General features: G+C 44.5%; 1 protein-coding gene across 5 annotated transcripts; it reads left to right on the top strand.

The window, feature by feature from the left end:
• The first annotated feature begins 486 nt into the window (after positions 1-486).
• Positions 487-25,655, top strand: DAZAP1 (DAZ associated protein 1). 5 transcript variants are annotated; one of them, XM_068420512.1, is made up of 12 exons: positions 487-665; positions 5,700-5,740; positions 6,196-6,362; positions 6,680-6,745; positions 7,360-7,467; positions 9,718-9,766; positions 14,262-14,344; positions 17,180-17,333; positions 18,785-18,814; positions 19,235-19,375; positions 20,271-20,453; positions 24,635-25,655. In XM_068420512.1, exons 1-12 carry the CDS (start codon positions 634-636, stop codon positions 24,805-24,807), a joined length of 1,227 nt encoding a protein of 408 aa, XP_068276613.1. In that variant the 5' UTR covers positions 487-633; the 3' UTR covers positions 24,808-25,655. The 5 variants fall into 5 exon arrangements, with proteins under 5 accessions (XP_068276613.1, XP_068276612.1, XP_068276614.1 ...); XM_068420511.1 differs by having other exon boundaries at positions 7,357-7,467; XM_068420513.1 differs by lacking the exon at positions 487-665 and adding an exon at positions 924-1,486 and having other exon boundaries at positions 7,357-7,467.

The following is a 25,655-nucleotide window of genomic DNA, read 5'->3' as shown; positions in this document are numbered from 1 at the left end:
TCCCCACGGGCTGTGCGGGGGGCTGCGCCCCACGTTATGCCGTGCTCCGGGGCCACACACCGGGGCCACACACCGGGGCCGTGCCGTGCTTCGGGGCTGTGCACAGGCTCTGCCCCACGCTGTGCCACGCACCGGGGCCGTGCCCGGCGCCCCCCTGCCCGGTGCCCCCCTGCCCGGTGCTGTGCGCGGCCGCGGTGGCCCGGACCCCCCCAGCAGAGCCGGGCTGCGCCGCGCGGGGAGGCGGGGCCGGTCCCGGGGGGGTCCCGGGGGGTCCCGTCGGCCCCGCCCCGCGGCCGCACGTGGGGCGCGCGGACTGCCCTTCCCGTCGTCCCCCGCGCGCCGCCCCGCCCCTCCCTGGGCGCGGCCCCGGAGACCCCGTAGCGGGGGCAGGTGCGCGCGCAGCGGCGGTTGGCGGCGCTGAGGGAGCGCGAGCGCGCGGCGGGGGGGGGGCCGGGCCGGGGGCGGCGGCGGCGGTTGCGCAGCTCGGGGAGCGCCGGGGGGGGGGGGGGGGAAAACCGGGGACGGCCGGACGACGAGGAGAGCCCGCCCGCAGCCCGCGACCTGCCGCTGGTGCCGCCGCCGCCGGAGGGAAGAGCCGGGCGCGGCCCCGGATACCGCCGAGGAGCCGCCGCCATGAACAGCGTGGGAGGCGCCGACGAGATCGGGTGAGGGGGGGGGGGGCGGGAAGCGGCGGGGCGGGGGGGGTCCGGTCACCCTTCTCCTGCGGCCTGGTGGGGAGGCCGCCGCTCTCCCCTCCCGGCCTCCGTCCGCCGCCGGGCCCGCCCGCCGTGCCGGGCCCCTGCGCACCGGGAGGCCCCCCCCCCCCCCCCCCCACGTGACCGGCCCGCGCCGGGCTGCGGCGGCAGGTGCGCGCGGCCAAGGTCACCGCGGCCCCGGCGGGGGGGGGGGGGAGCGGCCTGTAACCCCCCCATCTCCGTCCCTACCGAGAGTGGGGGGTGCAGCCCCGCCGGTGCCTGCTCCGGTGACTCATCAGGGCTGCGCGGAGGGGCCGCGGACCTCGGTCCGCACCGGAGAGCGGCGGGACAAAGGCGGCGGCCTCCCCTCGGCCCTCCCCGCAGCCGCCCTGCCGAGCTCCCCCCCCACGCTGACACAAGCCTCCCGCTTCTCTCCTTCGGGGCGAGCTGAATTTCGGTCAGAAAAACGCTGGTTTTGCTTTAAAGGCTTCCCGCAAATTTCGTGGCTTCTTCAGGCTGCCAGCCTGCCCTGGGTCTGCTGCTCCGGAGGTGGATGTAGCAGCATTCCGCTCCAGAGCTGTATGCTGAAGCCTAGCGACCTTTAAAGTAGGGGACTAGAGTTGGCACGTTAGCACTGAAAATAGCCAAAAGAAAATAATTAAAAAAAAAAAAGCTGCTCAGCTTCCCCTGCAAGTCCTGGCACAGGACGCGCATGTCACAACTGGTCACCTCTTCTGAAAGTAGAGTGGGCACGGACCAGTCTGCCGACCTCGTGCTGCCTCCAGTGCACAGTAAGCTGCTTATTTACTGTGTTAATGTTCTTAATTTGCACAGTCTTAAAAATCCGAGAGGCAGGATCACCTTTTGAACATAACACATTGCTACAAACAACACATATGGCATGAGGCGTGTTTAAATATGTAGATTTAGCTCTGAAAGTATTTTTATTTGGGTCCTGGACCTTAATTACTGTCTAGTTCCTAATGAGAGACCTGATGAGCAGACCTCTGTGTGCCGCCGTTCTAGAAGTGTAGGTGAGCGCAGGCTGTGGGTTACCCAGTGAAATATTGTCATTTCACCCTGAACGGGCCTGGCTGTCACAGAGCTCGTTGCCAGTTGCAGACTGCTTAGATTTTGATCCTCCTGAGTTGTGATGAGGTTCGAAAGGATTGGATTTTAATCAGAGATGGTAATTTTTATTTCTTCCCCTCTCCCAAAAGTGCTCAGAGGGAAAGGTGAAAGCATAGCACAAACTGCAGTTTAGTCAGCTGCCTGTAGTTGTGTGAAGGAAGTTCTGTTTTGAAAGCTGCTGTGAGATGCAAGTCTTAGTAGGAAGTTGTGAATTTAACCGCTTTTCTAGACAGAGATTTTAAGGAAAAAATAATACGAAGGCTGTAGGCCTTGCAGTTGTGTTGGTATGACTAGGTAGGGCCTTACAGCGTTATTTGTTGTAATTAGTACTTGGGACTGTTTTGGGTGAAAGTAAGTGTTGCTCTCAAGATCCTTCTGTCCTACAGGATTAGGACTGTGCTAGGAGAAATGATGGACGTTAATCAAACTGCTGGATTATTTTACATGGGCAAAGAGTTTGTGATTTTGTTGAGTTTCTGCACTTCTAAAATACCTGTGCCTGCTTTCTTACTAATGCTGGGATTGGCTGTTTCAGTGACAGATGCATTTATGGTAGAAAAGAATAAATTAGCAGGTAAAATTTTGTGAGGAAATAGTTGAAGCAGAACACGTGGGTTCGTGAAACTTGGTTAAAACTTATTCTATGTACTGTAACTTGTCAAGAGTCATTATTCTACCTCCTGCTTCACAACTGGGGGGTGCTGCTGCTTCAGGTGCTCCGTGTCTGTCAGTGTCTCTCACTCACTGCTGTACAGTGGAGAGATCTGCAGGAAGAAATGGGCCAGGGTTTTGTGTTCTTGTCGGGCTCGTGCTGGGGAATTGCTTTTGTTTCAGTTGGGGATGGACTCTAGCATCCTCCTAACGCTGCAGTCTGTGAAGGCGTACCCTCATGGAGGTGTGCATTTTTGAGGGTACTGTCAGCAGGCTCAAACCGATGGCATAATTCTAATAACTACCAGCCTACAAACTGTTTGAACAAACAGCTTTATGGGAGGCCGGGAGACCTCACGAAGGGGCCGTGGTGCCAGCTGAGCGCAGGGGAAGGAACGCTCCCCTGGCGTCATTTCGTACAACCATCTTGCACCCGACAGCTGCCTGGTACAATATTGCGTCTAGATCTTTGTGTGAGGTGGGGGTCAGGGTGTTCAAACCAGCCCACGGAGGAGTCAAAGGGCAGGGTCGTCCTGGTTTTTGGTGTTCTTTAGTACGCATGCAAACAGAAGCCATGTATTTACATACAGCTGCTGGAGGTGACCTGAGGCAACCCTGCTTTTTTCTTTGTTTAAATGTGTGTAGGGTGACTACGAATAATTAATGATTGAATTGGAAGGTTTCCATGACCATTAACTGCAGGGAGTCCTCCTTCCCTGCAGACAGTTTGATGTTCTGTCTGCAGCTGGTATTTTTAGGTTGATCTTGTATGGATTGATCTTATATGCTAAGCTATCAAATTTAGTGTAAAAAAAAAAAAATCCTAGGATGTAGCTAACGCGCACTCATGGGCTACATTAGATTGGTTATTTCTTCTTTACTATTAGGAAATGAAGTTATTTCCTTATAGAACTTTCCCTGAAAATAATGGCACAAGAAAGAGCAGACAGCTTTGTGCGTGTCCTGTACGTGGGGAGGAAACGCAGCACAGGGACAGCTGAAGCTACCAGGAAGCCTGCGCGTGGTGACGGCTGTCGGGTGACGCGTGGCGGTACCAGAGGGTGACCCGTTGCTGAAGACTGGCTGGCGTTGAACGAGCTGGTTGAAGCGATGCCACGAGCAAGCTCTTTGCCAGGGGTGGGAGGTGGGGGCAGTTTTCCAATCCTTGAGAAAAACTTCGTCATCCTGAAACATGCGAGTAGAGAACAGGCCTGCTTTGAGCGAGGGCAGATGGGGGGTGAAGCGTCCTGCCTGGGCTGTTATCGGATGCGTTATGGTAATGCAGGAGCAGATCCAGCCGCTGTCTCCTGCAACACTCTGCTTTCTTTACATATTACAGGGCAGTTATTTTCTGGTCTGCGTAAGAAGATTCTTTGATCTGCAGTTAACAGTTGGTCTTTTTGTTTTGTTTTGTTTTGAAATACAAGACTTATGTCACCTCTAAACTAGTGACTTTTTGCCTCGGTGGAGCAAGACTTGCAGCTACCATGTAATACTGGATTTAGTCACTCCTTATTTTCGTGTGTAGTATAGCTGCACTCTCAAGGCATTGCTTTAGTCCTGTTGGCTGTTGCATACGGGTCATGACATGACGCGGTATCACAGAGAAATGAATCAAAGTGAAAAGGGGCTGCTGGTTCTCTCTTTGAGAACTGCTAAGAGGAACAGGGCATCCTCCAGAGATCAACTGCCCCAGCACTTGTCTGTGCGGACCCATGAAACTGTTAACAGCAGAGCTTTTGAGTTGGTGCTTCTTGCTGAAAAGGGCCAAGTGTTGAGGTGGCTTTGAACTAACCTGTAATTATGGAGTTAATTACATTGCATGGAAGTTCTGTCACACCCTGCAGTTGATAAAGAGTTGCAAAGCAGGCAGTCTGGCATCTCCCTGCTCCTCTTTGTGCACTTGCCCAAGTGCTTCGGCGTGCTCTGACACGAAGTGGTACAGATTTGGATGCTCTTCTCGGAAGATGAGTTGATTCAGATTTGTCATAATTTAAGCTTAGTTTGGGTTTTAGCCGTGACTTGCTCATCTATTTGGAGATCTCTCTAAACTAGACTGTAAAATGGTTTCACAACTAATTGCTGAACTAGTGCTACTCTGTTATTTAGTACTTGCCTCACAAGTTTGCCTTCTTAGACTGGAACTCGGTAGTTTTACTTTTGCTTTCATTTAACTAGAAGATAATGGTAGACAAAAGCGATTCTGACTGGTCTTTCTAGGTGAGCGAGGGAGCAGCACATAAAAGGGATGGGTGAAGGTTTTTTTGTTTGTTGTAATCAGCAGTTTAAGGACTTTCCTTTACCAGGACAGTACTGTGAGAACACAGGGACGAGGAAGCCGGAGGGCTGACTTAAGCTTTTTTGATCTGAGGATGGAAAAAACTCATGCCTTCTGTTTACCCAACTGTGCAGCCGGAGAACAAGAACACCTCTTGATCCCTAACCCGGAATTAAAACAGTTAATGGAAGGGACTTGGGTATTGGAACTAGGCTGTCTGGGTTTCTGTCACTTTGCTTTATCTCAGAAGTTTTGGATTTTGTTTTCTTCCTTAAATTGGAGCTGCATGGACCCTGCAGCTGTTTTCTTCTGTTGCTCAGAGAAGTTCTGTAAGTAACTTAAAGCCAATGATCCAGACCTTGACAGGAATCCAGACAGCCTGTTTTAATTGGAGGGTGGGGGGTAACCAGGTAGAATGACTTCATAGGGATGTTCTTGGATCACTTGTCAAATTTCAGCAGTACTTTGTACATATTTTTCTGAACTAGGAAGTGTTCCATGCTGGAACTCCTTTCTGCCCCGAAAGAGCAGGTACACGTACTTAGTGTGATGTTCTATGCTGATGTTTTTGTTCTGGCTGTTGTAATGATTTCTCAGAGCAACACTGCCTGCCCAAACACCTGGAAATAAGTTTGGAGGAACTTAGGCTTTTCTGATATTTTTGTCTTCTCTTTGCGTAGAAGAATAAAATGTATTCCTGTAATAAGCTTACAGTCTCTGTTCATGCTTGTGGCACACAAAACATGCTTCAGTTTTATGTGAGTTTTCACGAAACAGAAGGTAGTTGTCACACAGAGCAGTGAGCTCTGGTGAAGAACGGGCTTTGTAATGCGTTTTGGAGGCCTCAGTACCCCAGACCTCTTCAGACGAACTGATTTCTGCCTTAGATGAGATGAAGCCTCTGTCGTGTAGCGCCCTAAAACTGCTGTGTGCTTCATTTGCAGAAAACTGTTTGTGGGTGGCTTGGACTGGAGTACGACACAAGGTAAGCTGTGTGTTCTGCAGTGGAGCCAGGCCTCTGGGAACAGCAAAACCATGTACAGATGCAGTGTTTTAACAGAGTACTGTGGTGGGGAGATTTGGGTGAGATTCTACTGAATTCTTACTGAGTAGAATTTTCTATAGAGAGAGTTCAAATATATGTTAATCACTTTTGGTTTTGTACTTTCCATCAGTGTTTGGTATTGAAGTGTTTGTCGGCTCAGAAGATGACAATTTTTATCGTTGCTTTACTGTGATACTACTTTTCTTTTGTATGAGTGGAAGTAAAGCAGTGCATACCATTTTGTTTAGAGGAAGTAAAATTTATTCATTTTCAAAAGATGAGGTTGAACTTGTCTAGCTGTTTACTTACCTTTCGTCTCCTAATTGAGAACATAGCCTGGTAAAGTTAATAGCTGGGTCTGTTTAATATGTGCCTTTTTTTTTTTTTTTAAACAGAAACTCTTCGTAGCTACTTCTCCCAGTATGGAGAGGTTGTAGACTGTGTAATAATGAAAGACAAAACGACAAACCAGTCTCGAGGATTTGGATTTGTCAAATTTAAAGATCCCAACTGTGTGGGAACAGTACTGGCCAGTAGACCTCATACGTTAGATGGCCGAAATGTAAGTTGCTTTTCTGTTTTGTTTTTTTTTTCACTTGCTTCAGAACTTTCTGCTCCAGACTGCTTCAAAGATCAGTTTTAAATTCTGGCTTCTTATTTGCAGACTGGATAGTGTAAAGGTTACCTGGTTGTTGGCTTTAATTATTTATTGTAAGACAGCTTTAACTCAATGATTTCTGTCACGTAGAAGCAATGTATTGACGATGCCTTTGATCTGAGGAGCTGGATTTCAGCACTGCTGTGTTCAGCTGCCAGAAACGAAACTTTTAGAACAATATTCTGCATGCTGAGATCTGACCAAACTGGAACTTCTTCCAGATTGATCCAAAGCCATGTACACCTAGGGGGATGCAGCCAGAAAGGACACGACCGAAGGAAGGATGGGTAAGGAAAGATGCTTGGTGTATCCTGCCTGTGATCCAACTTTTGGCTTACCTCGTAGCAGTTTAATTGAATGCACTTGGATTATATCCATGTATTAAAATCAGGAGTCAGTATGCAGGCCTTGAGTGTAATGTCTCCTACTTGGATTTCCATGGTAAGACTCCAGGTACAATAGAGCGTTAACGAACATTTTGTGTTTGCACTCAGTTTGTGCGTGCGGTATTTTGTTAAGCTCTTAGCAGTGCTTTTAGTTGAGTTCTTCAAATCCTGAAACAAGTGTCTGGGAGTGCACCCGCAGGACTGATACTCTCTTCCAGCCTGCTTCACGCCCTGCAGGTTAATACGATTTCATTAGAAAACGAGTAAATGGCCTCAGAACACAGTCCCTGGTTCTCTGATCTTCTGAAGAGCAGAGATGGGATTTTAACTGCGAACACTAAACCTCTGAGCTCTGAACATGCAGTTGCTTCACTTTAATGAGTAGGAGACTTCAAGCCTGGAGGTGGCTCCCCCCTAACCTGCAAGAGCCCATTGTTCATGTTTAAGTGCAAAATGATAGAAGTAGCCAACTTTAGCGTCCTACTGATGGAATTTTTTCCTCCTTGATTTAGCAGAAAGGATCCAGGAGCGATAACAATAAATCAAATAAAATTTTTGTTGGTGGGATTCCTCATAACTGTGGCGAGACAGAGCTCAGGGAATACTTCAAGAAATTCGGAGTGGTGAGTCATTCAGCATGATGGCAGTTGTCAGTCGGTTGCAAGATGCTTTCCCTCCCCGCTGCCTTTTCTCAGATTTCGTCAAGCTGTCAAATTTTGTGTTAATTTAGACAAACTGCTGTAGGGACATATTGAAGCGTTTTGTGATAAACTGTAGTAAATGTTCATCATCTTGAAATGTATCTTGCTGTTTGTCAAAATCTATTGCTCTGATGTGTAACTTCCTTTGCTGTTTCTGTCTCCTCTTGTTTAAGTCTACCTGATGCATTATTCTGTTCCCTTCTTGCAAAAACTCTTGAGTTGGGGTGGCTTAAGAATCATTTTTTCTCTCTTCAATTGATTACTTACAGGTTGGCGATTTAAAAACTTTTGAATTTTTTTTGGGCAGGGGAACAGCGAGTGCTTTGAGCTTGTGTCTAAGATCTGTGTCTTTGACTACATGTACAGATAGGTTAAATTTTGCAGTCCCCTGTCATTATTTTAGTAACAGTAGTTGCTTTTAAATCATCATTTGGAATGAGCTGCGTTCTGTTGTCCCTAGAACCTCCATTCTAGAGACAAACTACTACTCGTGTTGTGCACCTGTTTTAATTCTGTTTATAACCTTGGACTGAAATGACTGTATCTTCTGATTTTTTTTTTTCCTAATTAGTTTTAATTTCCCATTTATCCCAACTATCGTTGCCCCTTTAAGATGGTAAACTGCTTAACTAAAGCACTAAACTCAGCTGTGAACTAGTTTGAGAAACTTAAGATTGCCTGAGTTGAATTTAAGACTGTGCCAGCAGATGTGAACTTGCCACCTTTGGTGGCATTTAGTGTGTTCTTTTAATATTTTTTTTTTTTTAAATCGCCTTTCTCTAAGATCTCAAGAGGCTAAGTTTATCAACAGTACTGTATTTAAAATTTGATTAAGGTAATTTTAAGAAATTATAAAAGGCAATGGCTAACAACTGTTTCTTTAGTTTGAAAGGCTGCAGTAGACTTGTAAATAAAAATGAGGGAGCATGTTCCACAGCTGTGGAGCATAATTTCTAAAGGCTCTTCCTCACAGACTTTTGACTTTCCAATTCTGACCTCTGGATGGCTTGGGAGATACAGGGTTATGTTCCACCAAATCTAGAAGGCAACAGCCATTGAGTGTAAGTGCCTTTAAAAGTAAGTAGTAGAACTGTAACAATAGTATAGAAATTGGGGAGTCAATGTAGCATTCTTAATGAGTTACCTTTGGAGGAGCAGAGGCTCTTGTATGTGCTTTGTGGCCACAGAGTGAAGAGACAAAAGCAGGCGCTGATTCTTAGACATGGGGCTTGCTTGGTAAATAAGACCAGTGTGAAGAAGGGGATGCAAATGGACCAGTGGGGAACAAGTCTGGCACTGCCACGTGGCACGATCCCCAAGTGGGGATGAATCTCAGCTGTTAGCATCGAGTAGGATCTTTTCCAGCGAGTGTATGTGGTGTAATAACTTGAAAAGTATGTTTCCTAGCTGTAAGTAAACGGTGAATTTGCATCAGATTTTAAGCTAATTCATAAATTTAAAGACAGTTCCTCTCAGCTGTTTTAATGTTGCCTTTGAAGTAAATGTTGCACCTCTGTTTAAAATTTAGCTCACAGTGATGCTTATTCTGAAAAAAATCTTGAAGCCCTCGAACAGCTTGCAGTTTCCTTTTTTTTTTGTTAAAATCACACTGGTGCTGATCATCTGTAACTTAGGGGACTTGGGGGTTTCTTGTAATGCTATTTAAAGCATGGATTTATAACTGGTGCTCTGTGCCACGCTGATATTCAAGTAAGTAATTGAGAAAAGCCATGCAAATTCTAAACTGCTTGGAGTTAAAGCTGCTTTTCATGTTGAGAGTGAGAATGTTTAAAAATGGAAAAAGCAATCTTTTTCAGAAGCTACACTGATGAATGGTATGTTGGAAACCAGAAACCTTTGGGGTTTTTTTATAGGCTATAGTGTGGGTATATGAACGGCGTAGCGACCTTAATGCTAGATTAAAATCTTAAGTGTGATGAGACCTTAAAAAGCCACAGTGTAGCAGAACAGAGGAACTCAGGCTTTTCATAAACCCCCATAAAGAGCAATATTCCCAAATTGTTTGCGCTGCGCTCGGGCAGCCTGGTATTGATGGCTACATCGAGCATTTAATTGTGCTTTGTGGATAGCGTGCGGGAAACCAGCCTGTAGTAACTGTTTGTAACACTCCCCTGGTAGCACCGTTAGTAGAATTTCCCTTCTCTCTTCCAGGTCACTGAAGTTGTAATGATCTATGACGCAGAGAAACAGAGGCCCCGAGGTAAAGGCTGATCTAGTTTGTCCTTGAAATTTCTTCATACTCTCCTATAGTCAGATGGCAAACTATTTCACACCATCAGAAAAGGTAGACTTTTTTTTTTCTGTGTTGCCTCAGGAAAAAGAATAATTCACTTGGCAAATATCACTTCAAGTCTAGACTCTTCATCTACAGCTTTAGTTGGTATCTGTGCAGTTAAAAGTCAGATGTTTCATGTTCATTTATGGTTTTTTTGCTATTTTTTGAGTTAAATGAAATTTGATTCTTGAGCCACTCCTGTAGCTCAAGGTACTATTGGGGGGAAAAAAAACTTAAGCAGATTTTCCTCCTGTTGCACATGAAAGGTACGTTGATGTCTGTAATTATGTGGGGGGGTACTCCAGTTCAGAGAGAACAGAATCCATCCATTATATGCTTTTTGTTTTGGTTAAATGGCTTCATTAAAAGTGAAATAAAAACACTTCTTAAACTACACAAAATAATTCTGAAATATATGAATATTGATTGGGACGTATAATCCCTGTATGCTAGACTGCATTTTTTAAAGAAAAAAAAAAACAAAAAAAAACCCAACAACAAACCTGGAAGTTTCACTAGACTGTTTACTCAAGTTGGTAACCTTTGGTCAAAATATGAAGCAAGTCTCATGTCATCCACTTCCCATTGCATCTGTCATCTGTTTGACAATGAAGAGGCAATATTTTAAATACGTGAACCTTAGTTGCACTGACCACCTTGTAGCATGTTGTACATGCTAGAGAATAGTTTGCCATCTGAACTTGCATTTCTCTTCTGACTCATTATTAAGAAATATATTCTTCACTTCATATTTATTAAGCTGTTAAGTCTTAGTTTTATTTTTAATTTAGACATACATCCTTAGTGACATATTTAAGTGTTTCATAGTAAAGTATGGTAATGTTAAGTAAGTTCTTTTTTTTTTTCTTTTCTCTCTGTGAATTGTTTGACTGTGATTAACGATATCTCTTTAGATTTCTTCTCTCTAGGTGATAATTTATCACAGAGGTACAGGCCAGTTCCACAGTCAGAGGAGGGACGGGCTTTGTCTTTATTGGAGTGTAAACGAAGTTTCAATATATTTGTTTTTTTGTTTTCTTGCTTTAGCTATCTTAATCTTCTTTCAACAGATGTCTTTTATTTAAGCAGAACATAAATTCATCTATTTAAATGCCCTAGAGCATCTGATTTTAAATAGAGGAGGCAGTGGAGACAAAGATACGGGCATCTGAGTACAATCTGTGGCTGAAGTTCTGAAATATTTCAGTAATTATTGTATCATCTAGATCTTTGTAATATTTAATCCCAGCCTTGCAGCCTCTGAGCAAAAGGTACTAAATGTCATGCCTAGTCTGCATTAATCCTGGTCTCAATTAACAGCTTCTCTGCTTAAAGCTATACTAAAAAGAAATTAAAATAGAGGGCTTTGGGTCCACTTCCTAGGTGGTGGCTTGAAGCAGAGGTGACAGATGCACGCAGGTTTCCGTGCCTATCTGTCCGTGTCCCGTGTGTGGGGGTACTGCAGAATACTTTCTCCTTTAATTCATCTGACTTCTTCAAGTGTTCCTGAATCCTGTTGCTCTGGCTTTCCTTTTTGTTCCATTACATTCTTTTATGTAGTGTGGTAACTAACAGTCATCTCCAAAAATGGCCTTGTCAGTCCCTGGGGGTGTGCTAGGAAAAGCTCCTCATAGTTTGTATTCTGTACTCCTGGTCGTGCGTCCCAGAACACATTTTCTTACCTTCTCTTTCTCATCTGTTTTCTCTTGCATAGAGCATTGCTCAGGCTGTACGCTTGTCCTTTTAACACGATACCTAAATGACTGGATATGTACAAAATTTAGCCAATTCACTGCCACCTACTCGTATCATTCTGAATTTGTCTTCTTCCATTAACGTACCGTCCTTGCATTTTGAGCAGATCCCTTACTGCGTGTCATTTTACTAGTTTGCTGGTAGGAGGAGGGAAAAATCATCCCCGTTACTAATCCCTGTAGCATTCATCTACCTTCAGCTTCTCAGAAGAACACTAACCAGATTCTCGGTTAGCGTCAGAGCTGCAGCGATGCCCTTGGGGAGCTGACTGGGTGTTTTTGAGGATCCAGGTTGTCTTTGCTTACTCACAGTCCCTACGTACTCCCATTAGCTCTCCTGTAAGCAGGGCTTTCATCAAAATTCTTCACAGAGTCCCGAGTATAAGCGCAGCCTCATTACATCTTAAAAGCAACAGTGGCTTTGTTGCATTCTCTGCTTCATGTGCTTTCTATTCTTGGCTAAACCAGCAACTGTGAAGTAATTTACAGGTTCTCGCTGTGTTTGTTCTCTTCCTCCCCTTGGCTGCAGACCAGTGTCATTGCTCTGTTCCCTAGTCCACTTGGATTCCTGCTAAATGCAATTAGTTTCTCTCGTCTTCAATAAAATCCTGTCCTTCAAAAAATAAAGCTACTGGATGATAGGCTTCATCACTTTTACTGTATTTAAAATTTCATGTTGTTGGAATTTTGCTGTGTATTGTACTCTGATTTCTTCGCTGTTCCTTATCTCGTGGTGTTTGGCCCTTTTAAATCCTTTTTTCTTTACTGGTGTCCTCAATGACGTCTTATTCTCTTTCCTTCTCCCCCTCCAAACCCCATCCTCGTGCCACAGTCTATTCCCCTCCTCAGTCTTCTTGGAATCAAGTTAAACAAGCAGCCTTCACATGCAGTTGGTATCCATCCTTTTTCTTTCCCATGCCTTTTTAGGTAAAGGCTGTAATACTAAACGTGTGATTTAAATACAAATACTTTTCTTTTGGCTCTAATACTTAGATTTCTAGTTAACCACCAACAAATATATTGTGATGAAATGCTGCTCTCAGTTTTGAGGCTGCTTTCATCACAGGTCAACAAAACTTCGTTTATACTGCCAGTCTCTTGTGTGTGGGAAATGCTAAGTTTTTTTCCTTTTTATTTTAAGTTTATTTTAGTGATGTCTTTTGCTCTTGTTGCTGACAGCAGAATTTGACCTGCTGGAGTCTATTTTGGCCTGTATCTTTGTGTATTTTTTTATATATATAAACTTTCTCTACAATAGGCCTCTTTGGGCTTACCCAACCCAGTTGGATAAGCTTAGAGAGACACTAACTGTTATAGATACTGTATTCCTGTTTAACGCTTTAGAGCAATATATGGCTGCTGTCAGCACTAGCTGCAAAGCAAAATGCAAACCAAGGGGGAAATCTTGGGTTTCAGAAAAGCAGAAATGCATCCATGTTCCATATGCTTTTGATGCCGCACCTCGTTTTTCTTTCTAATTTTGATTGCTCTACCCTTAGCTAATCTAAAGAATGGCACAGTTTATGTACTGCATGTGTCCTTACCTCCCCTGGGGTTCGGTTGTCACACCGGCAGCGAGTGGTTGATGGCATGAACCAGCCTCCGTGTTCTGTGAAATTAACCACCGGTTTGCCACTCTCTCGGCACTATCAGCAGCTACAACCTAAACGCAGTGGTTCTCAAAGTGTGCCCTCAAAAAGCAGTGTAGTCCTGGGGCTTTGCCTCATTTCCAGAGTCTTCTACAGGCATCAGACACTCCCCTGCGGCCTTTTAGAAAGCTGCTGGTTTCAGCTGAGCTGCCATCGTCGGGGGTTATGGTCGGATGAAAAGGGAATGAGCCACCCCTGGGGATCGGGAGCAGCTAGCAGTGTCTTGGGCAAAAAGAAGGGCTGAGAAGTACTGCATAGATTGTCAAGAGAAAAGCAGCAGGAAAGACAAGAAGTAAAATAGATGAAGGGATGTGATGGCAAGTATTGCCCTCTATCTGAGCAACACTTTGGTTGGCAGGGGTTGCTGTGTTTGGAAGGAATAATGTCTGTTACGTGCTTTTTCTAAGGTGTGGAAAACTTGAGAACCTCTGGTCTAGGTTGTTAGTTTCTGAAGCTTCTCATTCATCCATGGAGGGGTAAAATTTTTCATGCTTTAACAGCTACATTTCAAAGACAACTTTCTTATTTTCCACGGATTCCCGAATTGGAAGACGGGATGAGGGATGGGAGGAAGTTGCTTTGCAGCTGTGGGGAACAGGGACGTAGCAGCTTTTCCTTGGGAACCTAGTCTGAAGGAAGATAGGAGCAGCAAAGTTGCTTGACTCTAGTCTGCTGTCCCACACGTATTTTGTTTTTAATCATGTGGCACAGTTACGTTTATGACTCTCCTAGCACCTTTTTTCCATTTCCTGGTAGGTGATTAGGAATAAAATCAAAAGACAGTTAACAAGCTCCGTTTGTAAGTTGCATGTGTGAAACCAAGACGAGGCATTAATTGCCTAAGCACAGGAAGTATCCGTTGCCATTTTCTCAGATTGACTTTTTTTGAAAATTTAACACAAGTCTCGGTTATCTGAAACCCCTGCTTGAACCCTTGGTCCGCCCCTAATACTGTTCATCATCCTGTTTTGTGTCACAACACCCTGCTACCTTGATTCACTCTTCGTCGTTGGCTAGGTTTTGGATTTATTACTTTCGAGGACGAACAATCAGTGGACCAGGCTGTCAACATGCATTTTCACGACATCATGGGCAAAAAAGTGTGTAGTTGTAGTTTTATTTTACCTTAAGAAAGAACCAAGTCTTGGGCAACGAGCAATTTCACTGGTGAATGCAGATTACTGGTTCAGCTAGGCGGGAGGGCACGTGTGTCCAAATTCGAGGCTTTATCCATGAAGGTGGGGAAAGTCTGAGTTTGTGTGAGCAGGGAGAGAAGAGAGGCAGTTAGCTCATGGCTCAGCCCATGGGAGAGAGGCAGATCTTGAAAGCCTGAGACCTTAGGCTGTGGGCTGTTTTGGGTAAGGCCTTGTGCTGACAGACCTGGGGGGCTGCTCTGGCCGAGCGTCGCTTACGTTACACCGCGTTGGTGGTGGCTGCCTTTGTTTGGGGCGCTGCAAGGTGCAAGGGTCGAAGTGAGTTGTTCCCAGCTGTTTGCAAATCCGAATCCCAATGAAATCTGAGTTGTTCAAGGCTTGGTTTAAGATACCACTCCTTCAGATGTGCATTTGATACTCAAATTCTGAGGTGGTGTGAGACAATCTACTTTATATAATCTTAAACTTAAAAAGCAAAAACATCATGAAGGATTGGTTTTTTAAAAAATTGGGTCACTTACTGTGAAACTTTGATACAAACCCACGTACTCTATATAGTATTTAACCACGATGCAGTTAAGTGACCTCTGGTTGTTTCATCTTCATACTGTGTTGTCAGCAAATGGGTGTTTGATAGGGAGGAATTTTTTAGGCTTGCTTTGATGTTACTCAGCAAGGAACATGCTTGTACCTGTGGAAAAAAAAAAAACCCACAAAACTAAAAGCAAAGTAGATTGTTGCAGGACACCCAGGTTTTATAGAGAGAAAAGAATAACCTCTGAAAGAAAAATTAACCACAGGAAATTCTGGTAAATTTAAAGTCCTTGCAGCTTTACGGTATATCCACGATTTTTAAAGTAAGTGTTAGAACTGCTGACCTTAAAGCGAACAGGTTTAGAGGAAACACAAGAACACTGTCACTTCCCTTAAATTATTGCATTGTCTAATTTTGCATTGTCTTTTAAAGCCTCTATGTGCTGGTATTTCATAAGCATTTTATTTAGCTAGCAGGGGATATATTCTTGCATATCTATGGAATTTTGGTTAATTGTGCAGTATATAATGCTTTTTATTCCTATGGACTTGGTTTGGGGTTGAGGGGCAACGGAGATGCCTCATTTCTTGGTGTAAACTGGGCTTTAGGCAGGTGCAGAATTTGAACCTCGGTGCTAGGAATATTGCACAGGGATTTTTCAGTCCTCAGTTTGGCAGTTCACCGCTTCCAAATGTGCACTGAAAAATTAATGGGATTCTTCCACGTAGGTTAATGAACTCCAGATACTCCACTCTCTTCATTGACTAATAATGCCTGCTTTAAAAATGGTATCTCTTTCTTTTTGGTAATTAAAAAGGTATTGCTGAAATGAATCCCTATGTTGTTGAAAGGAAAAAAAAAATTAAAATTGCAAGAAGGACTCTGCTTTTGTAAGCAATAACTGAATTCCCTCAAGGCAAATGTGTTAAGACTCATTAATTTGAGTCCTTTGAAAAATTCCCTTGGTTCCTCTCGGGAAGGGCCTTCAGCTGACAGAGATTTGGTTACTGTCATGTCTAATGTCCTGGGGGCATCTGCGCGGGGTGGGGGCGGCGGGCTTTGTCCTTGCCTTGTGCCTGTTTCCTGTTTGTTCTCTGACATGAATGGTTTTTAAGACATGGCAGGAAGAATTCTGAATACTTTATTTTCCATACGACTCAGGCCCATTGATGATTGAGATTTATTTTCTTTGTACTCTGGCACCCATTAAAATTAATCATAAAATAAAAAAAGGCTTTAATTCAGCATGCATGAGTGCTGAGAGTGTTTCATTAAATCAGAAAGTGGATTTTTTTGAGAGGTTTATGTTGAATGTGCAGCTTATTTTAAGTAGGTCAAATGCACTTATTCCATGGCTTGGAACACTAGGACATTTTATCTTTGAACAAAATAAGTTAAGCACTGTGGCTTACTAATTTTAAGAACAGGAGGGCTTTTGTCACTGACTTAACACAGTATGAAGATTTGCTTCTTATTGACTCAACTGTCCATTTTTATTACTTGCATGTTTGTTTACTTTTTTGTTAGATGTAATGTAAGATTCTCTTATCACATCCATTCCCTCTGACATTGTTTGAGTTAATTGAGATTCTTTAAGCGTTAGCCTGGGGAAGGTAAGTCTTTATCTTCCATTAGACATTTAAATAAAATCTAAGTTTAAAAACAAAAGAAAAAAAACCAAACAAACAAAAACCCAAACAAGCAGATGTGTGTTTCTCAGGTATGAGCAGAGCTGAAATTGCAGTTAGATGGGGTGGGTGTAAACTGTAACTTCCAAATGAACCCCAAACGTGTTTGAATGGTTAAAGCATTAGTACCCTTTTTCAGAGCGGACTCTTTACTCAAAGTTGTTTTTTTACTGAAAATGTCATCTTGGTAACACCTGCCTTAAATGTCGAATTAGTATATAAATAATTTAAAAGATCTTGCTTTTTTAAGTGAAGAGCCGTTGTAAGAGGGTACTGCTGTTTTAAGGTTAAAGCCAATGGATACTGTACTATGATGAAACAGAAGTGATTTGTAGGATGTGTTTTACCTCAATAGTAGGACTTGTAATGTCTTACCATCATATATATTGTACCTGAGAAACATTTTAAATTACTGGCCTTAAGTTTAATAATTAAGTATTTAGACATAAGTCATAAGATGCTAAGTGTAGTCTTAAGTGTAATTACGGGTGTGTGTGAAGGGAAGGGGGGTGTATTAACCTGCAGCATCTCTCCTAAATGCTGCCTCTGTTTGTTTAGGTGGAGGTGAAACGCGCAGAGCCTCGGGATAGCAAAAGCCAGACTCCAGGGCCGCCCGGCGCCAGTCAGTGGGGAAGCAGGATCATGCCAAGTGCTGCCAATGGCTGGGCAGGTCAGCCCCCTCCGACCTGGCAGCAAGGATATGGCCCTCAAGGTACTGCTTGGGTCGTCTCCGCGTCACCGCCGTGAGATCTTGCCTTTACAGTTTACTGGCAGTTCGGTTTTACTGGCAGGTGATGGTATTCCCAGGTTTATCAGTGGATTATGGGCAGCAGAACTAAAATTCTGCTCATCAGTCCTTCCCAAGTCTGCTTAGGTGGTTCCTTCACTTCTTTTCCCCAAAAAACTGTTTCATAGGGCAGAAGTCAGCGGGTTGTGCTGAGTGTAGCACGTGTCCCAGGCAGTGCTTCACCCGTTCTGTTGGGTTCTGCCTCTCCCCAGATAGAGCTGACGTGGTTTTTGGTGTGTGGAGAAGGTGTTGAGAAGGCTCAGCGGCTTGAGCTTCTCGTGAGACCCTGGTGAAAAATTGTGTTGAAATATGGGTTTTCAAGGATGAGGCAGTTTTAAAAGAAGTTAGAAGTGAAATTTGAAAAGGATGAGAGAAAAACAGATGGCCTTGTCTTCTGGATTTTATTGCTTAATGTAGCCTGGAAAAATAACAAGCAGCTCTGGGGCTGGCAGTGGTGCGGGGAGCACTTACCACGTATAATTGTCTTGATTTAGCTTGAACCCTTCAGGGCTGAAAGGAGCAGCCGTGTGTTTGGGGTTTGATGGCCATAACCCCCAGAAGATTTTGAAGACAGGATAAATACGCTGAGTTCATCCAGAGACAGTTTTGATAACTTACGGAGAAATAGGGTGGTATAAGTGAGCTGTGTTTGGCCGAACAGCCCTTGCGTGCTCTGATAGATGAGAAATTTTCACCTGGGGGGCTGAAGGGAGTGTCACTGCTTCATCTACTGCTGCAATGGATGGTACCTCGGTGGAGGGATGGCTGGTTTCCCCATGGTGCTTATTAACTTGAAAGCTGCAGCTGAGGCTTTGACATTCTGCACAGATGTGCTAATCTGCAACTGCGCAAATTGAGAAACTAGATTATTTTCAATGTGGTTATTTGTAGAGAAAATGAGATCTGATCTGCTGGGAAGATTAATGTAAAACATAAATGCATTTGTCTTTCAATCTTAATGCTGCAGTGAACACAGAAGATAATGTTGTCATGGTTCAAAAACTTCAAAATTAACTAGGATAAACCTGGCAGTATATTAAAAATGCTTTGGATGTGTAGTCTGCTGTGATTCCCAGTGTTTTTATTCTTTGTACTGGTGTAGTTACCTGCACTTGGTATTCTCACAGTTCTGGAACACTCCATCTGATGGGAGTTTGGGGACTGCTGGCTCTTCTGTGCATTATTTGCTGAATGATTCAGAGTCTTTTCAGAATTGCATATTCAGAAATAGTCCAAGACTGTTTCTTGGACCATAAAAACAGGTCTGTAAGGGACACTGGGAGCATACCCAGTCTGTTCCAGAGCCCAGAGCAAGATCATTCCTGTTTCATACAGCTTCAGTGCATGTGTAAGTCGCTTTTTGTGTTCTGTTGTAGGGATGTGGGTGCCAGCTGGACAGGCAATTGGTAAGTATGTTACATGGGGCCAATTTTAGAAGAAAAATCCTCCTGAGCGAGGGTGCAGTTCCTTTAAGAACTCAGTGATTTGTGGATTTCTGTAGTATTTAACCTACATTTAAAAGCTTGATTGAATTTGTCCTGAAAGAAGGAAGGAGAAGATAGTGTATTCTTAACAAGCCAGTAATGGGAGCTGACATACATCCTGCTGCTGCCAACCGCACTGACTTGTTATCAAGGAATTACATTCTAAACTGCAATTATTTACAGTAGGGATACTTGGAGGACAAATATTTCCCAGAGTAAGAATTCATAGAAGGCTGAGACAGCGTCTGAAATCTATCAGACAGCTTTACCCCATCTAGAGGATGCTGACTTAAGCAGCAACTTTTCACTATTAAGCCGCTTTGGTTTCTCTTAATTTTCTAGGTGGATATGGACCACCTCCTCCAGGAAGAGGAGCTCCCCCACCGCCACCACCATTTACCTCATACATAGTCTCCACACCTCCTGGAGGATTCCCACCCCCACAAGGGTTTCCACAGGGCTACGGCACCCCTCCACCATTTAGTAAGTGACCTACAGGAGTTTGAGTACAGGCCGTCACCAACTTCAGTTCTCAGCTTTTGCTCATCTTTCTCTGGGCTTGTTTTTTTTCCCCCTACATTCCATCTAACCTTAGATATTTTGCCTAGATTGTATATTCTGTGCTGTAATTAACTATATGTGTTTGTGTCAGTGAGTTGGGTTACCTTTTTCTTGGGTGCAGCAATCATTTGTTATGTTCTCTTAGTTTAAATCCGTGTTGCTAAACAGATTTATTGTGTACCCCTATTATGACATCTGAGAGAAAAGGTAGAGATTACTGCATGGTGACCTGGGCTAGACCCAGGCTGGGGTTTTCAGAGAAGCTTAAGGAATTAAGGTCACAGCTGGCATTGGACATGTAAATAGGGTTTTAGCACCTACCCCTCAGGCCACCTTTTGAAAAGTCTAATCACAAACCTGATTTAAAAAAGAAGGCGAAGAATAGCGCCCAGTTCTCTTGAGTTGCTTGTTCTGCTAGGGAGAAACCATTTGTCTGGAGTATCTTTTTTCCCTACTAAGATCTTGAGTAACGTGGCTGCCTCCTCGTGTCTCACGTGTGCATGTGAGCGCACAGAGTTTGGTCCCTGGTTCTGCTTTGTCACTTTCTCTTTGCGGGTTGCTGATGTGACTGCAGTCTTCCTTTGGGGTGAGATTTTTCCGTGTTAGAAGGTTTGTTGTTGGGATCTTTTAGCCACGGTGGTTGCCAGACCGTGGGAGTGAATTACTGTGTGCCCAGCTGTAGGTAACAAACACTTTGGTTTTAATAGACTTATAAGTATTTTTTAAAAATGTGTATCGTACTCTAAAGCCAAGCAAGAAGTCAGGGTGGTGTTTACCTGTGTCTTTTCACACGTGTTGTACTTCCCTTGTGTTTCAGGTTTTGGTTACGGTGCTCCACCTCCTCCGCCTGACCAGTTTGCCCCACCTGGAGTACCCCCTCCACCTGCCACCCCAGGGGCAGCACCACTAGCTTTTCCACCACCACCACCACCATCTCAGGCAACTCAGGACATGAGCAAACCCCCAACTGCTCAGCCAGAATTCCCTTATAGTCAGTTTGGTAAGTAACTGCATATAAAATAAACTCAGCTAGATCCTTCTCCCTTTCCTGCTTTGCTTTTCTAGTTGGGGAGAAGGTCAGTGTTCAGGAACAGTTTGCTAACACAGAAGGCACTTCTCTCCAGGATGGGAATGCCAGCCCCCAGCCCTCAAGTGACCCTTAAATCATGCAGTATTCTAGCCAGAGGGTGTTTTCTTAATCAACTCTAAAACATTGCTTGTATGCTGTGAAATAGTCTTGTGCACGGGTAGGATAAGTTACTGATTTGCACTCTCCCTAAATCTGTAGTTAAAACTTTTTTCTCCAGTAGCATTATGGAGCTTGTAGCCAGCTCTGTTGTGTAACTGACTTTTGATCAGATTGGAGGATAGAATTGAAAAGTGAGAATAGCATCGAGAGGCAAGCAGTGCAGGGTGTAAGAATTCCACCTGAGTGCCTTTTCCTCCCTTCCCCCCCATTCCTTTCCTGTAAATCTCAAGTTTTAGTTCTGCCTGAAGTGTGTAAAGCTTCATTGTGCTGTAGAGATGACTGTTTCAGGTAGCCACCAGGAGACATTGATGTCACAAGGTTTAAGCCAGGCAGACAGGACTAGGGGGGAAAAAAAACATTGCTAGACAAGAGCTTGTGCTCCTGAGGAAAATTTCTGCTCCTCCCTGTGGAAACTGAGAGGGAGTTCTCATCTTGCTCTTCCACTCAGCCCTGGTTTTGAGCAGCATTCTCCAAATGCTCTTTGTGCCATACTGCCTTTTTTTTTGGAAGGGATTGTTGTAATTGGTCATTTTTTACTTGTGAAGTGAACTTTCTGCATCCAGTAGGCCCATGGATTAAGCTTGAACGCGCTCTCCGTGTGTGTTAGTGCCTGCAGAAACTGTTAGGAAATGAACACTTCGTAAAGTTATTTAAATAGATATTGTTTGAAGTTCCAAAAACATTAAACAGACTCTGAAGGAAGATTAGCCTTTCAGGTGTGTTTATAAAGCAAGCACATATTCTCATGTTGATGAATTTGAAATGTTTTTCAATTTGTTTGTTATAAACACAGTTGAGTTCACAGATAGCTTTGCCCTTGTGACTCAAGAGGAAGTTTTTCTTGTCTTGCCAGAACTTGTCTCTTTGCAGACTCTTTTTGAAGGGGGGTGGACCCTGCTAAAGGAAGTATAAATCTGTGCACAATCATTTATATAGAGTGGGGAGCCAATGTTTGGGATGTGTTGGAAGTTTAGGAATGTTTCCCAACATTGTAAGAAGCTGGGGAGGGGGGATTCCAGTGTTTGGTGTGTGTAGTACCACTTGCATGTTCTAGGAAGCGTCTTTGCCAGTGAAGTATTTGGATGTTCTTAGTCTTTTAAGAATGCTGGGTGAGGAGGGAGGAGGAGGTGTGTAGTGCTGCATTCTGAAGAAGAATGCTAAGAAGGTTAGTTGTTTAAACCACAACTGCAGTTAGTCTCTTGCCTCAAGAGTGCTTTTCTAGCCTGAAAGCTGTTACGAGTAAAGTGCTAACAGGAGTAGAGGTATTTAATATGCTACAGTACCACAGAATCATCCACCTGTTCATAAAGCTATGTGTAAAATCTTATAAACTTTTTAAAAGAGTTTCAGCACTTGGTGTGATCACAAATTAGTTGGCAACACTGCTGTACAATAGGCAGTCTAGCTGATCTGCATGTATTTACATAAATGCATAAAGCTTATGGGCTTTAAAGAGGCACTGAGTTATCTAATCGTTGTGGCGTTTTAAGATTTGTCCTGGCTTGACAGCATCTTAAATGCTGCTCTGTTTACAGCTAGGATGAATATAAACATGAGTAAATGAAACACTAACACGGGTGTGTCTCCCTCACCCTGAAAAATTGTCTCTGTACAGGGCTCTCGTGGGGCTCGTCACCCTGGTCTCCTCAGTTCTTACTAGGGCTGGGTACCTATTCTCAAGACCCTTCAGGCTACGCGCCAATACTTTGTTTACACTCTTATGGTCAGGCTGAGCAGTGAGAAGCCTTAGGTAGGTGGTGCCTCTTTACAACCAATGCTCTTGCTGTGTCTGCCTTCGGGAAATGAACTTTGGTGTTTCTTGCAGGGTCTCTCTTAAGAGGGTGGGGGGGAGCAGTGTGGCTCAGATGTTTACTCCTGCGAGTAAGGGCAATGCAGTTCTTCATGTTCGTTAGCTGGCTGAAGTGAAACTGACGACTGAAGTCTGAATGATGATGCTGTTGCTTCCCAAGCGGCTGCACTGGTGAGGCTTTATGCTCTGTAATCCCACCGAGCTCAGGTTCTTAAGGCAGCGAAACCCTCGTGGTGGGCACAGCTCGCTGAGCAGAGCCCTCTCAAACGGCAGGCGAGCTGCGTGTTTCACTGGGAGGTGCTGGTGCAAACCGAGAGCTGCAGCAGGAGTTCAGAAAGCAGGGGGAAGACAACACGTACTTCAGTGTCTGGCTGTTCAGGTTTAGGCTCTAGGTTTCCTTTGTGATAAACAAATCGAGAGCTGTGGTTTGCACCACTTCATGCTCTAACACTGCAGTGTACAGTGAGAATAACTTGATTTTTTTTTTTCCCCCCACTCTGAGCCTCACCCCTTGGCAAACAATTAAATTGTATTTTTGGTTGCCTGCCTATCTCTGCCTGAAAAAATGACTGGATTAGCATTTTAAGCTAATAGAGGCCTGTGATAGATGCGTTTTAAGGCTCATTAGTGGTAGAAAGTCCTGAGAGACAGGCAGAGCTTGAAATTGAAATACTGAAGACATGCCAAGAGACTTTGTTTTGGATTAAGAGAGTTAAACCTGCTTTAATCCTGCATAGAGAGAAGCAGAACTGCAGAAATGTTCTTAGTAATTAGGATTCGTAATACCATCGTTCCTAGCAGAGGCTTGCACTGATGCCACTATTACGATTAAGAGTCGTATTTAATTAAGGGAACTTTTATTAAATTTCTCAATTTCTCAGTGTTCTTAATTTCGATCTAGTTGTCCTGCATATTGGCAGCAAGAATTCCAGCAGCCTTTTGTCTTCACCCTTTCTCCCTCTCCCCAAATTCTGCTTACTCTAAACCTGTTCAGGATCTGGTCGTTGGCACTGGTCACGCTGCAGAGGCAGGAGGACTGTGGTGGGAGAGGAGAAGCGTTTAGTTCCTCAGGGTGAAGAACACCAAGATAAATGTTAACTGGCAGCACACTAGTGTAAACTCTAGTTGAGACACGGTACCCGTTCAGGCCTAAAACTGACTGAGCTGGGGTGCAGTTGGTGTAGGGGACGTGGGAGAAGGGCTTGGTGGTTGCTGGCTGACGGCTGCTTCCCCTCACCTGGGTTAGAAGCGTTCACCACCATCTGCCGCAGCAACAGGGCGTCGGGGTCTGGAACAGAGCTTTGGTTTTTGAACTTGAAACCAACATACTTCAGCCTGCCTGTGCAGTGAGTTTTGGGGGATGTTAGTTCTTACTCAGGGCAACTTTGGACCAAGTATGTAATGGGTGCAGCAGTCGCAGCCTTCTGGGTTCTGCTTTGCCCCCTCGTGTTTCAATTGACATTTTTTGAATTGAGTGTTCCTTGAAAGAGAAGCTGATTAGTCAGTTAGAGTGCTGCTGCCTGAATATTTGTTTTTTGAAAGGGAACTTAAGATGGTCTTATCCAGTGTGTCTTTTCAGCAAAGGGTGTTTTTTGACCAGGGAAGATGGTGAAGCTGACTGTGCCAAGGCAGAGTGGAATCTCTCTGCCATCGGTCTGGGGTGCTGCAGTGTAATAACTGTGAGATTTCAGGAAGAACTTCCTCGCTACAGCTTCATCTCTGCTGAACCTGACAGCACTGTTTTTGGCCAATTAAAAACCCAACCCAAACCAAAATAAAAATACTCAGAATGAGCTGACAGCAGACCTGCAGGCCACCTCAAGCTTCTGAACAGCCGTAGTGTGACAGTCTATCCACCAGCCTGGGTAGGGTCCCCTCAAAAGCGAGAGCAACTGTTGCTGCGTACGTGTTCAGTTCTGCTTTTGGCCTCTTTCTTCTGGGTGGAAGGTAGATCATCGCAAGCCCTGAAAGCAGCTGCTTCTCTTAACGTGCCAGAGCGAGGGGTTTGCTCCTGAGGCCGTGCGTGGCGGGGGGAGCGGCATCAGGTTTTGAATTTGCGCCTCTGTTGTGCGTGCGGATGGTCCTGGAAGCTCATTGTGCTGCCTTCTCCCCTTCTCCCCAGGGTATGGACAAGACTTGAGTGGTTTTGGACAAGGTTTCTCTGACCCCAGCCAGCAGCCCCCTCCCTACGGAGGCCCCTCGGTGCAGCCATCCAGCGGCCCACCTGCAGGAGGGAGCGGGTTTGGACGCGGACAGAACCACAACGTGCAAGGATTCCACCCCTACAGGCGCTAGCGCGGGCTGGCCATCAGGGAGCTCTGTCCACGCCGGGACGCCTGGTGCCAGCCGGACCCAGGAATCCCAGACTTCTGAACTTGTGACAATCACATACTTGATGGAAGAAAAACCTAACAACATTTTTTTTTTGGGGGGGAGGGGGGGGTGGGATGGGGGAAGATGGCTTCTGAAGGCGACGCTGTGGGTGTTTGGACTGCAGTTTTTAAATATTTTCCTTTCTCTAACCCATCAGCACAAATAAAGAAAATGTCACTGGTTCAAACTACAGGGTTTTAAAAATGTCTTCAGCTTTAATTCAAAAACTTCAGGTTTCTTTTTTTTGAAATTATTTTTCCTGAGCCTTTGTTTTACCGTATATTGTAAACTTTTATGTTTAAAAGAAAAAAAAATATATACATTTACAGATTGTGAAATTTTTAAGAGAAATTTTCTACTATGTATGCTGGCTTATTTTTTAATTTAAAACAGGGTTTCCGTTAGCGCTGTTGGAAGTGAGGGGAAGCTGCAACCCCCCCTTACTCCTGACATTAGTGGTGGGGGCGGATGGTTCAGAAACTCTGGGAGTTAAAAGAAATCTACTGAGTGTATTTTGCTTTTGTTACCCGATGGTATAGAACTGGTAACAAGGCAGGTGCAGACTTGTTGACGCACAGAGTCACTTAGGAAGCGCAGCGTTAGATCTGTGCTTCAAACGCTTTCAAATCCTCTGTGGATTTCATTGGGGTTAACGGAGGCCTTGTTAAGATGTAGATTTCCCTCAGGCAAAAGGTTTAGGTGCATTTTGCACTAACCAGTGATTACCCCTGGTTTGAATAAAGAGAAGTACATTTGGATTAGAAACACAA

Source organism: Nyctibius grandis, chromosome 31 (genome assembly GCF_013368605.1).
Source record: "Nyctibius grandis isolate bNycGra1 chromosome 31, bNycGra1.pri, whole genome shotgun sequence".
Lineage (NCBI taxonomy): Eukaryota > Metazoa > Chordata > Aves > Nyctibiiformes > Nyctibiidae > Nyctibius > Nyctibius grandis.
Note: the sequence above shows the minus strand (reverse complement) of the source record. Positions and strands in the feature narration are given on the sequence as shown.